Here is a 15,173-nt window from a genome sequence, read left to right on the forward strand (position 1 = left end):
GAGACGCTGCGAGTGGGGATGAATTTATAGAGCTCTCACTCCGTGACGTGCCCTCCAGTGGCTTTTCTGATTCGCTTTCTGACCTAAACACACATTAGTTTAGTCCCCATGCTAAGGCCAACACGGTCTCCAAATATCTGCTGGCTGAAGTCAGAGGCTTTGCATATCATGTATTACATGGCAGGCAATGAAGAAGGCTTCTGAGGCTGGCCGGTTCCTCAGTCCTAGGCTCCATTTTCATGCTGTTGTAATCTAACACCAGACATGGGGTAGGCACATACATTCAAAATCCCAATTCCAGAGGCATAAGATCACTTTATCGGGAACGGGTCCGGGGAGGTTGAGCTAAACCTGCCTTTATCCAGATTTTCAAAAATGCAGATGGGAAACTTCAGCAAGCACCCCCTTGGGTGCTGAGTTTCCAGCGACCAGAGGTCCGGCCCCTATTCCAGAGCTCTGTGGATGGGAGAGGTGAGACCTTCTAGGCATTGCTTTTGTTGGTTAGCTCACCACCAGAAGCTGCCTGAGCCTTCTTTTGTAGAGGACAGGAGGAGGGCAAGTCCTTACACACCCTGTGCATGGTTATAACCGTAAATACATTTTATTCACATGGGGCATGGAATTGGCTCTACCTCTAAAATAATGTACTAAATAGGGCATGTCTTTGCTAAGCAGAAACCTGCTTTCCGGAAGCCAGTGGACCTGAATTCAGTGGGACCTCTTTTATTTTATTAGCTGGGGCCAGGGAAAGTGTAAACAGGCTCAGTTTACTTCCATGTACCTCTTGTTTTATGACTCATCCGGTTGTTGGGAGTATGTGTTCTTCAAGTAGCTGATACAGACAATAGGCAGGGGAAATGCGTGTGGCAGTGTGGGGGGGAAGATCATGTATTATTAAACTTCTTAAAAGTCAAAGATCAGCTACTTTGCAGGTTTGTCAGTGAAGCGAGTGTGGGAGGAAAATTGTTCTTACTAATGTTGCTGTGATTTAAGATTAAGCGAAGTGAAAATCAAGTCATCCAAACATACCTTAGCTGAAATTAGGATGCTCTTTGCAGTTCTGCAGAAAATGACATTTTGCTCTTTGATAGATTTATGGTAGAAATGTAGATAGATTCAGAAATTGGAGGGCAGAATAAGCTTAATTTTTTATTGCCTTTTAGCGTTGTTTTCGGAATTTGAAGACGAACCTCATCAATGTTCTTACTCGGAATGATTTCTTTATTTTCAGAAGGCTTTTTGCTGGGGATGATCAGGCCGTCCAAGCACCTGCAAATATTTAGCACTTGCTGTGTGCCAGGCAAAGTGCTAGACCCTGGGCATTGTGCTGATTGGACTTTTTTGGGGGGCAGGGTGGGGGGGTTTGCAAGGAACAGATACCACTGAGTTTACCCTAAGTAATGGGAGTTTACTGTGGAAGGAAGGCTGACCGGAATCTCCACCATTCAGCCACGTGTCTCCGAAAAGCCTTCCGGAAAGGCCACCCAGCCAGGCCTCACGAAAACTGGATTGAAGTTCAGGAACTGGAAGGTCATTCAGGATACAGCTCTGTGGCTGGGTTATCTCGCTGCCCCCTCAGCAGCAGGCATCTGCCGATTCCTACTAACAGGCTTAGCCGCCAAGGTGATTCAGCTCCTCTCTCGCTGTTTTTCCCTGGGTGTCCTTTGGCTTCTGCTCCTGCTACCAACTGCTCAGCTCTCAGTTGATCTCACATTTAAACTCCTTTAGTGAAAGGATCTAGTTGGCCCCGCTGGGGATTCACCAGGGGTGAGAGTTGGACTGAGCCTTTGTATCAGGCTCCTTACAGGTTGCAAAACACCCTGTATAGCCGCAGACCTGGGGGCAGGTGCCTATCCTGGGCCAATCATCCGTGTCCAGGTTGTTGGCATCATGGAGTACAGAGCCTGGCCACCTTTGCTTGAGATACTTCCTAGAGTTCCTCCCCACCTTCCCTCCACAGCAGATGGTCCTTCAGAAGGATCTGGGTTAATGGTAGGCACTTTGGGTTTTGACAGTCCTCTCCCAGCCCTTCAGAAACTATCACTACAGAGAGGGAGATATGCACATGAGTATTGATGGTATAAAGTGATAAATACTCCAACAGAAGTATGTATGAGACTCATGTCCTGGAGTCTGATTTTCACATGGCCAGAGAAACACTGGGGAGATTTCAAAAAATACCCAGACCTGTAGGCTAGGCGTGGTGGCTCACACCTGTAATCCCAGCACTTTGGGAGGCTGAGGCGGGTGGATCACTTGGGGTCAGGAGTTTGAGGTCAGTCTGGCCAACATGGCGAAACCCAGTCTCTACTACAAATAGAAAAATGAGCTGGTTGTGGTGGTGGGCACCTGTAATCTCAGCTACTTGGGAGGCTGAGGCATGAGAATTGCTTGAACTTGGGAGGTGGAGATTACAGTGAGTAGTGATTGCACCGCTGTACTCCAGCCTGGATGACAGAGTGAGACTCTGTCTCAAAAAAAAAAAAAAAAAAAAAAAAAAAAAAGTCCCATACCTAGGCCCCATTCAGGGCAATTAAATCAGAATCTCTTGAGGGGTGGAGCTCAGTGGTTGATTTTTTAGATACCTCCAGGTTAATGAATTGGCTTTATGTTTTCCCAGTGGTTACAATCATCTTATGATTCTTTTTGAAAGCAAAATGAAGAAGCCCTGCTTTGATAGGTTCTAGGACTAAGACTCTTCTAAAACATTAAATTCCTTTCAAAATACAAAGTATCTTAAAACAGTAATATAAAGGAAAATGTTAAATTTAATTTAGAATTAAAGCAAATATTTCTAATTTTGAAAGAACATTTATTTACATGGCTACAGCATACAGATGAATTCAGCAAACGTTCCTTCTGAAGTGACTGCCTTGAATAGAGTTAAGATGGGAAGCAAACATTTGGTGTCTTGGGAACAAGGGTATGGCCTGATGTCGCAGTCTCACGCCCCCATAAGCTGAAAGTAGGGAGCCCTACAGCTTTGAGGCTCCATCTTCTCTATTCTGAAGGAAATGGAACAGTTTGATTTGAAGCTGTTCCTCAGCGAAGTCCAGAAGGGAAGAATTTGCAGCACCAACTCTGCTCTCAATAGGCAGAACATCTTCTGACAAAGCAACAACAGCATACTGCTAAGGATTCTCACATTGTCCCCAGATCTCAGCTTTTTATCTAGGAAACCTGCCTGAGAATCAGAGAGAGCAAACATTGTTCAAGCCTCCCATCTCCTCTTTGAGAAAAAAGGTTCGAACACAATCTCCTGTTTCATTGCTATCGTCCTCTTCGCCAGGATTTCTTGTCTCTAACTGAAAGTTGTCTAAATGATCGGTGCAATTTGTGCTCAAGGATCTTACAGTCCTTGGGAAGAGAAAACATAACCATAAAATGATGAAAAATAATACAGGGTATTATAAGGTTATGGAACTCAAAGTAGGCCTTGATTGGAGTAAGTAAGCAGAGAGAAGGCAGGGGTGAGGGGACACTCCAGGCTGGCTGAAAGGGTCGCTGGAGGAGACTAGATGCTAGGTGCTGCCACATTCTTGCTAAGCCTCTGTAGCCCTGTAGGCTTGCAGTCTGTAGAAGTGGTGGGGTGGGTGGGTTCGCTTTTGGCCATTCACAGAGTCCTTGGCCAGTTCCCAGTGGAGCTTTGCAGCTGCTTTGACTATAAGGGCCAGGACCCGGGTCCCTGGACTGCCTCATAACTTGGGTCGTGAGGACTGAAACAGAATCCATCACTTAAGCAGGGCAATTTCCTTTTCAAAGTCACTGCTTTATTGGACCGCGATTTGTTCCATGCTTGCTTGCTTTTAACAGCCATTTTCACGAATGATCCTATTACTCATGAAGGAAAGATAGATTTGCCTTCAGACCACTTTAAAAAAGTGAAAAGAAAAAAAAAAGGAAAGGGGAAAAATTCACTGTAATGGCCTTTTTGCAAGTAGTGGGAAGTGACAAATTCTTTGGAGTAAATCATTTCTCGTAAGAAATCAATCCTGACGTTGGAGATTTATCGGTGATTTCCAGCAGTTTCTTTCATAAGGGTCAAATTTTCTAATTGTCCACTAATTTTGTTTTTGGCTCTTGAAATTACTTTGTGAGATTCCTCTTTTCCAGAGATAAAACTTCAGTCAGGTGAGAGTGTTGCAGCAGACTTTCTTACTATGCAAATGGTCTGATGGCTTAGGTCTGGGGTTAGCAAACGTTTTCTGTAAAGACCCTAAATATTTTAGGCTTTGCAGGCATACTGTTTATGTTGCAACTTCTCAACTCTAGCCTTGTGTTGCAAGAGCACCCACAAATGATATGTAAATGATAATATAATTTTTTTCCATGTCATGTAATACTTTTTTGATTTTTAAATGTAAAAACCATTCTTAGCTCATGGACTATACAAAAGCAGGCAGTGGACGAGATATGACCCAAGGGCTATGATTTGCCGACTCCAGTATAGGTTAAAGTTATCACTTTGATGAGACTTATCAGCTCCAGAATTGGAAGGGACCTGAGACTTCTAGTCCAAGCTCCTCATCTTACAAGGTGAGAAAATGGAGGCAGAGAGTGGTTAAGTGGCTACCCAATGCCACTCTTTGACAGTCTTACCATCCAAGTAAGTGTGCTATACAGTTATTTCACTGGTTTTATGTGTGTGTGTGTGTGTATGTGTATGGAAGGGGGCACATAGGGAGTGTTCTGTCACTTTTCAAATTGTGATTTAGTGTATTTTATTGAGGCAAGAAGTAAATCAAAATTCAGGTAAATCAACTGGGATCTCTATTGGGGGCAGAGGTTAATGTCAGGTTGAATGGGTAGCAGAACTTTGAAAAGAAGTTGATTGCTGCGTTTTGGAACAGCAAAACTCCCAGGCAGAGAGCAGAGCACTAAATACATTTTTTTCCCCCTTAAGAGGCCATGATATTTTTGTAATTGACTTTTAGACAGCCATCACAAAGGCACAGAGATAGGTGGGGGTTGGGCGGAAGAGAGAGATTTGAGTGGGGAGTCGAGATACCAGTATCCTAATTCTTTTGTGGACCACCTAGTTCCTGTTGTACACTTTTGGAACCTTCCTAAAGAATGGGAATTCATAGTGGTCAGTTGATTCTGACAAGGACTCAGTATTTGGACCTTTGTTTATTTATTTATTTATTTTTGTAAAGAAAATAGGCTGGACGTGGTGGCTTATACCTGTAATCCCAGCACCTTGGGAGGCCGAGGCGGGTGGATTGCCTGAGGTCAGGAGTTTGAGACCAGCCTGCCCGACATGGTGAAATCCCGTCTCTACTGAAAATACAAAACAATTAGCCACACGTGATGGCGTGCAGCTCTAATCCCAGCTACTCGGGAGGCTGAGACAGGGGAATTGCTTGAACTAGGAAGGTGGAGGTTGCAGTGAGCTGGGATCGTGCCACTGCACTCCAGCCTGGGCGACAGAGTGAGACTCCATCTCAAAAAAAAAAAAAAAAAAAAAAAAGAAAAAAAAGAGCAAAAAGAAAATAGAGATGTAGTCTCCCTATATTGCCTAGGCTGGTCTGGAACTCCTGGGCTCAAGCTGTCTTTCCACCTGGTCTCCCAAAGTGCTGGGATAACAGACATGAGCTGCTGCCTCTGGCCAGTATTTGGATCTTTAAGCCAAAATTTTCCAAGAGACCTCCATGCCATATATTAATTACGTAATAAACTTCAGTCTAGTCTCTTCTGCTCTTACCTAAAATACATGAATTGTTTGACTCTTTCCAAGAATGGCAACAGAGCAACATGACACCCATTCCTCTTTACTCTTACACCGCCTCCTCCATTGCCTTCTCCATTTTTCCTCCATGTGGAAACACTAATCAATCAATTCATGAATCCTCAACAATTTTTTATGGATTTAATAGAAGCAAGCAGTGCATGCGAGTGTGGATTTTATGGTCCCTTGAGTGTTTCAAGCTAATACATATCTCACTGATGTAGCAGCAGGGCCAGGACTCAGGTGAAGCCACTGAGGCACCTCTCTCACCTCATCCTAGTCCTGGCCCTGATTAGCAGAAACTTCAGGTTGACACCCCCAAGTCCCACAGCCTCGAGTTGAGAGGAAGGCATGCCAGTGATCAGGCAACTCAAGTTGGAGCTCTGCCCCTGACAAGCTGTGGGAGCTTGGGAAACTTGTAGCCTCACCTATTTTTCTACCCATTTTTCTTTTCTTGCTCCTTCTCTCCCTCCCTGGGAATCTATGTGAATAGATGAGATAATAAACCAGGTTTTCTGAGTTCATAAGTTACTCCCTGGGAATAATTTATATTGCACAAATACTTTCCGGTCACTGGGGTATTATTTGGTAAATTACTGCCCTCCTGCAATGCTGTAAGTGGAACCCTAGTGACCTGAAAGAGTTAAATGCCTCCCTGCAAGCAATTAACTTACTCCTGGGGCATAATTTACACTCTAAGAGGATCTGGGGGACCATATGTGAAGCACTTGGAATTCTTTGAGAGAAAGGCAGCTCTAGAAATGTAAAGAATTAATATTACACAAGGCAAATTTGCAGACATTTCTTCGAGCAGTTTATCATGTAACTTCCCAGAAGAGGCCTGTAAGGTAGGCCATTGTTATCCTTTCCAGAGGCACTCTCTAGCCAGTGGTAAGTCAGCAGATAATATACCCAGCATGAGAGTAGGGAATACCTATTTGTAGAATGACTTCACTATTTGAAAAATAATGGGTGAAAGATTGGGAGGTACATTTTAGAAATCTGAGTAAAAAACAAAAGCTAAAGTTAAGATAAATGTAATAAGCATCTGCTTTACAATCTTGAATAGTAGGAATGTGACCTAAATCTAATGGGTCAATTTTTTATACAAACTCAGGGACACCAACATATTAGAATGTGGCATCTGTTTCAAAGTGGTCATCTGAGAAGACTATCTGTATATCCTAATATGCACCTATCACTCGAAACACTTTTATAACCTGCAAACACAATTGTTCATCCATCCAACAAATATCATTTAGGCATCTCCCTTCATAAGGCCCTGTGTTGGCAGTTGCTGAGGGACAAAAACAAGTCATGAGACAGCATCTCTATATTCAGGGATGGCAGTTCTCTGGGTTTTGAGGGTGGGTTGAATTTTGAGCAAAGATCAAAACATCTGAAATCAATTCTAGTGAAAGAGGAGGGTTAAAACCAAGAGAAGATAATTTAGAGACTGTTCATGGCTCAGTGGTAAATTGCAATCATGGCCTCAGTTCTTCACCCTTCTCTGTATCTATGCTCTTTGCTATGTGACTCTGCAGTTCCTCTTGCTAAAGTGATGGTGTCTATTTCCCCCTTGTCTGAATCTGAAGTGGCATTGTGACTTGTCTTAGGCAGTAGAATGCAATGGTAGTGAGAGTGTGCCAGTTTTGAGCCAAGACTCACAAGGTAAACATGTTTCCACTTCCTCTTTCAAAGCTATGCCATTGCCAGGAGAACATGCCTGGGCTAGCTTGCTGGAGGATGAGAGTCGTGTGGAACAGAGCAGTGTTGCTCCGTTTGTCACAGGCAAGGTCAGTTTAGATGAACTGAGAGCCAACTGATTTCCCCTCCACTCTTCATCCCCAGACGTGTAAATGAGCCTGTAAAGATCAACTGGTTGGAGAAGCACTACTTCTCCAACCAGTCTGGAATAAGCAAGGAAGGCTTATTGTATACCCGTGGGATTTTGTGGTTGTTATGCAGCATCGTTATGGCAGTAGATCACTCATATAGCTTTTAAACTGATTCCAGAAGAGGAACTCTCAATGCTAAACAATCACAACATTTCTGGACTAAGTGATTGGTGTCTCCAGGTGACTACCAGGAGGCTGTAACGTATGTTTGAAGAAATAAATGTCTCAATGTTTATTGGGAATCCTTTCTCTGTTCTACTGCAGTTCATACTTATTGTATGAAATTGCTTGTATGCATAGCCATGGCTACATTAGACCAAATGTTCTGTAAGGGCAGGAACCACATTTTAAATGTTCATCTCCTTAGTATCTAGCACATAACTACTTGTTAAATGAATGAAAGAATGAAGACTCTCATTGGAAGTCACACCTTGCATTGTGTGCTTTTAGTAACTTTGGTCTACTCATGATATGTGTTGGGTGTGTAATATGTAATCTTAAAAACTTAATGCAATTACTTGACGAGATTATATATGCACATTATACCTTTCAAAAGGTGCAAAGGTATTTTCGTTGATAAGTGATTCTTTCTCTCATGCCATCTTTAAGCCATTCACTTCTCTGGTAACACAATTACCAGTGTCTTATCAATTCTCCCAGAGAATGTGTAATCATTGAAATAAAGCTTTTGTCTAGGAAAGAAATAACATTTTCAGCCATTACTTTTTTATAAGTTTGCACATTTTACAATTCCTTTTCTTTTGGAGGCTGGGCCAATTGGATGTAGCCCTTATGTTCTTTGCTAGAATGTTTTGAGAGCTGTTTCTCCGAGTTTGTTCCTTAAAAAAAATTTTTTTTTTTTTTTACTTTTAATCGACAAATGATAATTGTATGTATCTGTGGGGTACAACATGATGTTTTGATACATGTATACATTGTAGACTGATCAAATTAAGCTAAATAACATGCCCATCACCTCAGATACTTACCATTTCTTTGTGATGGGAGCATTTAAAATAGTTCTTTTAGCTATTTTGAAATCTACAATACCTCATTATTATTAATGGTAGTCACCATGCTGTGTAATAGATCACCAGAACCTATTCCTTAGGTCCAACCAAAACTTTGAGTGCTTTGACCAACGTCTCCCTTTTCCCACCTTTTTCCTCCCTCCCCCTGCCACCCCTCCCACCCTGGCCCCTGGTAACCACCATTCTAGAAATTCAACTTATATGAGTTTGAGTTTTTTAGATTCCATTTTTGATTCAGCAACTTTTCTCAGGTTGTTTAAGGTTTGAATGCTGCTAGAATTCACGCGGCTGTTTGTTTCTTTGCCTGTGTACTTCTATCGTGAGCTGTTAGGCCAGCCCTGGGAGCCTGGTAATGACCACAGAGCCAGGCAGCAGAGGCAGCAGATAAACTTGAAACATTGGGCTCTCCAGGTGACAGGGATCAGGAGTTCTGAACCCCTAGAAAAAAACTCTATCATGGAGAACTCAGGCCCTCTGTTTGATGACTATAGTGGGGTGAGTATAACTTAAATTTAAGACTTGTGAAAGAATCTTTGCAGACTGGCATGTTGTTTCTGTTTTACAACAATGCAGAGATTTATAAACCGGTGAAACCATGTTGGCCTGCTCCGGAATAAAGCTGGCATTGTATCTTTTAAGGCATGTTTTGGGGGTTCTATGAAGTGGTTTAAACCGAAGCCTCAAGAACAAGAAAAAATTTATTTTGAGATAAATCTTCATAGACTGCCGACTCCTAGAATTTATGTGCTAAAGATGCATACTTTATTGTTTTCGACAATTAAGTGGTTTAAAAATATTCTTCCTCGTGGTTCATTGAATTTCAGGTTCAACTAATTTTTAACAAGTGCAAAATATGTACTAGGTACTCTATTAAATATTCACATATATATTTCTCATCTAGTGAAATGTAGTGTTCATTAAATATTATGTTACAAAGATCAAAGCAAGAAAATGATTAAGATATGGAATGACTTGTTTTATATCTGCTACATGGTTTGCATAATCTTAGTTTGTGTAACATGGTTGCTCATAATCTCCCTAGATGTCTTTTGTGGGTTTGATACCAGATTTAGCATGATTCATTTACATTCAGATGATGGCAAATCTCAGAGAAGAAAAACTGCAGCAGAGCATGCATGGGATGTGAGTTTTTTTCTTTTTGATTGAGGGACTGTTTCATCAAAACATTGTTTCAAACAGATGTGTTCTAGTGTTTACTGAAGGGAGAATTCAAGCCAGACTGATTAATTAGCAGTTAGTCAAGCCATTTCGCTGCTCCTATCTGGGTAGTCTGGAGATTATGAAGCTGTCAGTAGGTTATAGTCAGACAATGGAAAAAAATGACAAATAGCAACTAAACCTCAGATCACCAAGCTAGGGTGTAAAATACGGTGTTCTAACCACTCTGCGTAGTTTTTTATTGGAGCATAAGTTTTTATGAGTGGGGGTGATAGGACTAAGGCAGAGGTTGGCAAACTTTTTCTGCAAAGGGGCAAATAGTAGCTATTTTAGGCTTTGTGGGCCATATGGTAGTATGAACAGCTACTGACTGCTTTAGTGCTGTAATTGCAGCACCTGTATAGATGGGTCTCATTTTCAGAAAGGTCGGATTAAAAATTTAGACTTGCAAAACACAGATTAGAGGTCAAATAGTGCTGTAATTTCAGCAGTCATAGACAACATGTTAACAAATGAGCATAGCTGTATTCCAGTACATCTTTACTTATGGACACTAAAATTTGAATTTGACATTTTTATGTGTCATGAAATAGTGCTCTTTTAATTTATTTTTAGCTATTTAAAAAATGCAAAACATGTTCTTAGTTCATCGCTGCACATTTGGACCATAGTTTGCCAACTCCTGGACTAAAGCAAAGAGTCTTGAATCAGTGCTAGGTCTGGTTCTTTTGACTTTTTTTTACATGAGATTGATTCTTTCTAAATCTGTTTCTGTATTTGTAAAAATGGCGGATAATAATAGTTGCACCATCCCTTTCCAGGATTGTTGCAGGATTACATAAAGTAATGGATTTAAAAGTATTTCGAAGAATGTGAAGTGCCGTGCTGACATAAGATATTGGTTGTATTATTATTTGTGTTAGGAATGTGTTTGGTATAAGTAGCCCAGAGCTCGATTAACAACGGCTTAAGCCATAAAGACATTTGTAGTTCACTTACCTGGATGTACCAGTTCCCAGGGTTAGTGTAGTGGCTTGATGATGTCATTAAAGACCTGACACTTGCTCTTTACATTCTGCTGATGTCCCTGTGTTGGTGATGCCTCTTTTCATAGTGCAAGATGGATGTCATAACTCTCAAGAGTCATGTGCTTACAGTACGATGTCCCAAACAAGAAGGAAGCAGGGAATGGAGTGAAAAGAGATCTTCCAGCCCTCTCTCTCTCTCTTTTTTTTTTTTTTTGAGACCGAGTCTCGCTGTGTCACCCAGGCTGGAGTGCAGTGGCGTGTTCTCAGCTCGTTGCAAGCTCTGCCTCCTGGGTTCGCGCCATTCTCCTGCCTCAGCTTCCGGAGTAGCTGGGACTACTGGCGCCTGCCACCATGCCCGGCTAATTTTTTTGTATTTTTAGTGGAGACAGGGTTTCACCGTGTTAGCCAGGATGGTCTTGATCTCCTGACCTCGTGATCCACTTGCCTTGGCCTCCCAGAGCGCTGGGATTACAGGCGTGAGCCACCGCACCCAGCCTAGGCCTCTCTTTAATCAGATAGGAAAGTCTTTCCTAGCATCCCCCTAGTAGCCTTCCCTTCACATCTCATTGGTCAAAACTGGTTCATGTACCTGTCCTAGACCAATCACTGGCGAAAGGAAGGAGGATTGATGTGCCTGGCTTGTAGACTAACCGTGAATCAGCTTCTGGGACTGGGGTACAATGCTGCCTAGACAGTCGGGGTTCTGCTAGCGAGGAAGAGGGAGGAGAAGCTAATAGTGTGATCACATTATTATTTTTTCTCCCATTACAAATTGTATGTCTGGCATCGTGTTGGGTGAAGAGTTGATGAGCTAATTTTCTGTGAATACTCCAGGTGCCATACAAGGTGTCCACATGGGCACATAATAGGCAAAGACCATGGTAGTCGGCTGGCAGGGTCAGGCTGCGAGTTGAGGCTGCATCAGGATGGAATTGACAATCAACCAGTACCCAGCTCAGAAGGAAGCAGAAGAAGGGAGGAATCTGAAGGTCATCTGGATGTGGCTTCTGGAACATACTAGAGAGAACCAGTTTAATCCTCAACTATTACACATGATGATAACATGCTCCACAGTCATTTTTCTGGGGAATCTCGTCATTGTAAAATCCAGAACTGTAGGTGCCTATATAGGTGGGTCTCATTTTCAGAAAGTTCGGATTAAAAATCTAGACTTGCAAAACACAGATTAGAGGTCAAATAGTCTGAAGTTTAAACTATTATTCATTTTATGAAATAATTTATCTTAACATTTGTTTAAATAGTGACATAATTGGTACACTTTAAATGATTTCATTGATGAATATATGATTTCCATATAATTTAGTTTATATACTGTGTGTGTATACACACACACGCCCACACCTATTGCATTGTATTGAGTTAGGTAGACCTATAAATTGATTAATTGAAAAATCATGAATAAAATAATCCTTTAGAATAAAATTTACACTAATATGAACTTAATGAAACATCTGAGTTTTAGGGTACCATAGCAAATGACATTTCCCAAGGAATTAAATGCCTATTCCAAAAATCAAGTCATACACAAATTATACACTTTGTTCATACAGGTCAAATATTCAGTGCGCATATTCCCACATTGTGTAGGATATTGAACCAAAGGTCCCTCAAAGCTCTAAGATTCTTTTATTATGTAAGTGCCATTTGACCTTGAAGTTTCCTGCTTTTCTTAAATACTACAACTTTATGATTATGGTAGAATTATCTTTATATCCAAGTTCCAGGCTCATAGCTCACAGTTCATTCATTCACCTATTCATTTATTTGTTCATTCATTTTTAAAGCCCATATGTGATCCCACTCTCATGGAATTTATGGCCTAGAAGAGATGAACATTAAACTTGTGTGTAATCATACTGATGAATACATAACCCCATGTAGCTTAGTGATCTGAAGAAAGGAACACTACACTAGGTAAGGACATAATGAAGGAATCTGATCTTGACTGGAGATCAGAGAAAGCTTCTCGGAGGAAGCAATGCTTGAGCTGAGAGCCAACATATGAATAGGAGTTAATTAGGTGAAACAGTCTAAGTGAATTGGAAAGAGCATTCCTAAGAGAGGTACAGTGTGTGTGGTAGCCCACTCGTCCATCCCTCTGTCCATCCATGCATCTGTGCATCTGTGCGTCCATCCATCCATCCATCCATCCATCCATCCATCCATCCATCCACCCATCAATCCATCCAGTTTTACAAAACAGTACAGTACCAAGTGATCATAAAGATGCAAACAAATAGAAATCATCTGTGTTTTCTAAGTCTGTAAGTCCATTTGGAAAGACTAGAGAAGTACACTGGTAAAAAAATTCTTAGAAAATGTTCAGAGGTTATTTTAAGTAACAGTAGATGTGAGACAATTTCAGCAGTTGCTCTTGTTCTTATGGGAAAGGGATTTGCAGTTCTCCTGGGCATCGACCTCACTCTACTTTTTCCCCATGAGAAAGGTACAGAGTGTAGAGGATAAGACTCAGGTGCTAGCAGCATAACCATGCTTCCATGGGAACTGCAATTTGTTATTAAAAAAATGAACAAAAATCTTGCATTAACAAAGGAATTTGTTTAATTTGACAATGAATTACTTTTTTTCTAGTGCTTTTAGGATTAACCAAAAAGCAAAATTCATTTTTTTAAATGAGATTCAAATTAGTATCTATTCTGTATAGACTTAATCATCTCATTGTGACTTCCCTGAATATGGTTGCTTATATTGAAATCGGGGTAGTTGGGGCTCACTTGTAGTGATTAGCAAATTATCCATTTACATTTGTTATCAGGTTAATGGTAAATGTTCCAATGAGTTCACAGAATCTTGGCATTAAATCTATAAGTGGAATTGAGCTTAGAGGTCAATCTAGTATAACTCTGATTTTACACAATAAGAAATTGAAAGCCAAATAGGTTAAGTGACTTGTTCAAGCCACTGAAAAATTTATGTCCCAATTCACTCCATAGACTTTTGTGATGGCTGTATAAGTAAACTCTGTATCTAGGATCTTCTAACTCTACGTTCAGTATAAGGGGCTTTGGAGTGTAATTCTCTGCACTCAAATCCCTGCCATTTACTAGTCTTGTGACTGGAAAAATTATTTACAGTTTTATCATCTATAAAAGAGGATAATAATTGTACCCCTCTCACTGTATTGTTATGAAGATTAAAATGCATGAGAAGAGCCACGCTTGCAGTAAATGCTCAGTAAGTGCTTTGCCATGTGTCTTGCTTTGATCAATAGGAAGGATGGAAGTGACTGTGTGTCAGTTCTGAGTGAGACTTCAATAGGCATGGCAAGTTTCTTCTGCCCTTTGGTGCTCCTGGACTCAACCATGTCCTGGGAAGTCACTCATCTTAGAGAAAAGAGACATGGAACAAATCTGAACTATTATGACTGATGTCACCATGAACATTCTTGAACAAGTCTTTTTTTTGTGGACATATGCATTCATTTTCTTCAAGTATTAACCTAGGAGTGGAATTACATTAAAAGGGGCCAAACGGTTTTCCAAAGTGGTTGTACCATTCTGTACTCTCACCAGCAATGTATGAGGGGCCCAGTTGCTTACATCCTCAGCAGTGCTTAATATTGTCAGTCTTTTTAATTTTATCCACTGTGGTGGGTGTTTGATGGTATCTCATTGTTGGTAGCCTACTGAGTTGAAAAAGTTTCTTGTTTATTTGAAGATTTCTAATACTAGCTTCTAGGTCCTCTGTTTCACCCTCAAGGAGGGCTGCACAAAGTTTGACTAAGCCCAGACCCAGTCTTGTCACTCAGCCTTCCTGGTCTACGCTACCAATTGGAATTAGTCAGACCAGGTACCACATAGCCCAGAAACACCCAGCCAGTTCACTGGGTATTTATTGAACCTCCCAGGTGGTTTAGAGGCCACTGCTTAGAGGCCAAAGCTCAATTCTCCTAAGTGGCAAATGTATCTGTGAATGTGATGTAGAGGTATTGAAGATCTTTCCTATACTTCCCATGTATTTAATGAACAGCAAAAATTCTTACATTTTGGTAAACTAAAATCACATTGTTGTTTTGTAGCTCATGGAGGAAAAGCCTACTCAGGACTTTGCCTGGGATGGACAGCATGGAGATGCTATGGTAGTTGCTACAATAAACTTTCTAAATCTTTCTGTCTTTCTGGTCCCCTTTCTACTTTCTATTTCTACTTTCCCCTTCTTCCGTTTTTCTCTCTTCTTTTTCTCCTCCCCTCCCTTTTCATTTCTTCATCCTTGTTCTTCTTTCATCAGCTGAACAAGAGTTTAACAAAACATCTGAACACATACGAGA

The 15,173-nt window shown here is 41.1% G+C and overlaps 1 protein-coding gene across 1 annotated transcript in view; it reads left to right on the forward strand.

Moving 5' to 3' along the window:
- The window catches only part of LOC102125253 (GDNF antisense RNA 1), a 37,249-nt gene that overhangs the window by 2,053 nt on the left and 20,023 nt on the right, over window positions 1-15,173 (forward strand). The window contains exon 3 of the mRNA XM_073993181.1: window positions 382-471. Within this exon, the coding sequence (XP_073849282.1) occupies window positions 382-471 (90 nt within the window). The remainder of the gene's footprint in view (window positions 1-381; window positions 472-15,173) is intronic.

The sequence above is a fragment of the Macaca fascicularis genome, chromosome 6 (genome assembly GCF_037993035.2).
Source record: "Macaca fascicularis isolate 582-1 chromosome 6, T2T-MFA8v1.1".
Taxonomy (NCBI): domain Eukaryota; kingdom Metazoa; phylum Chordata; class Mammalia; order Primates; family Cercopithecidae; genus Macaca; species Macaca fascicularis.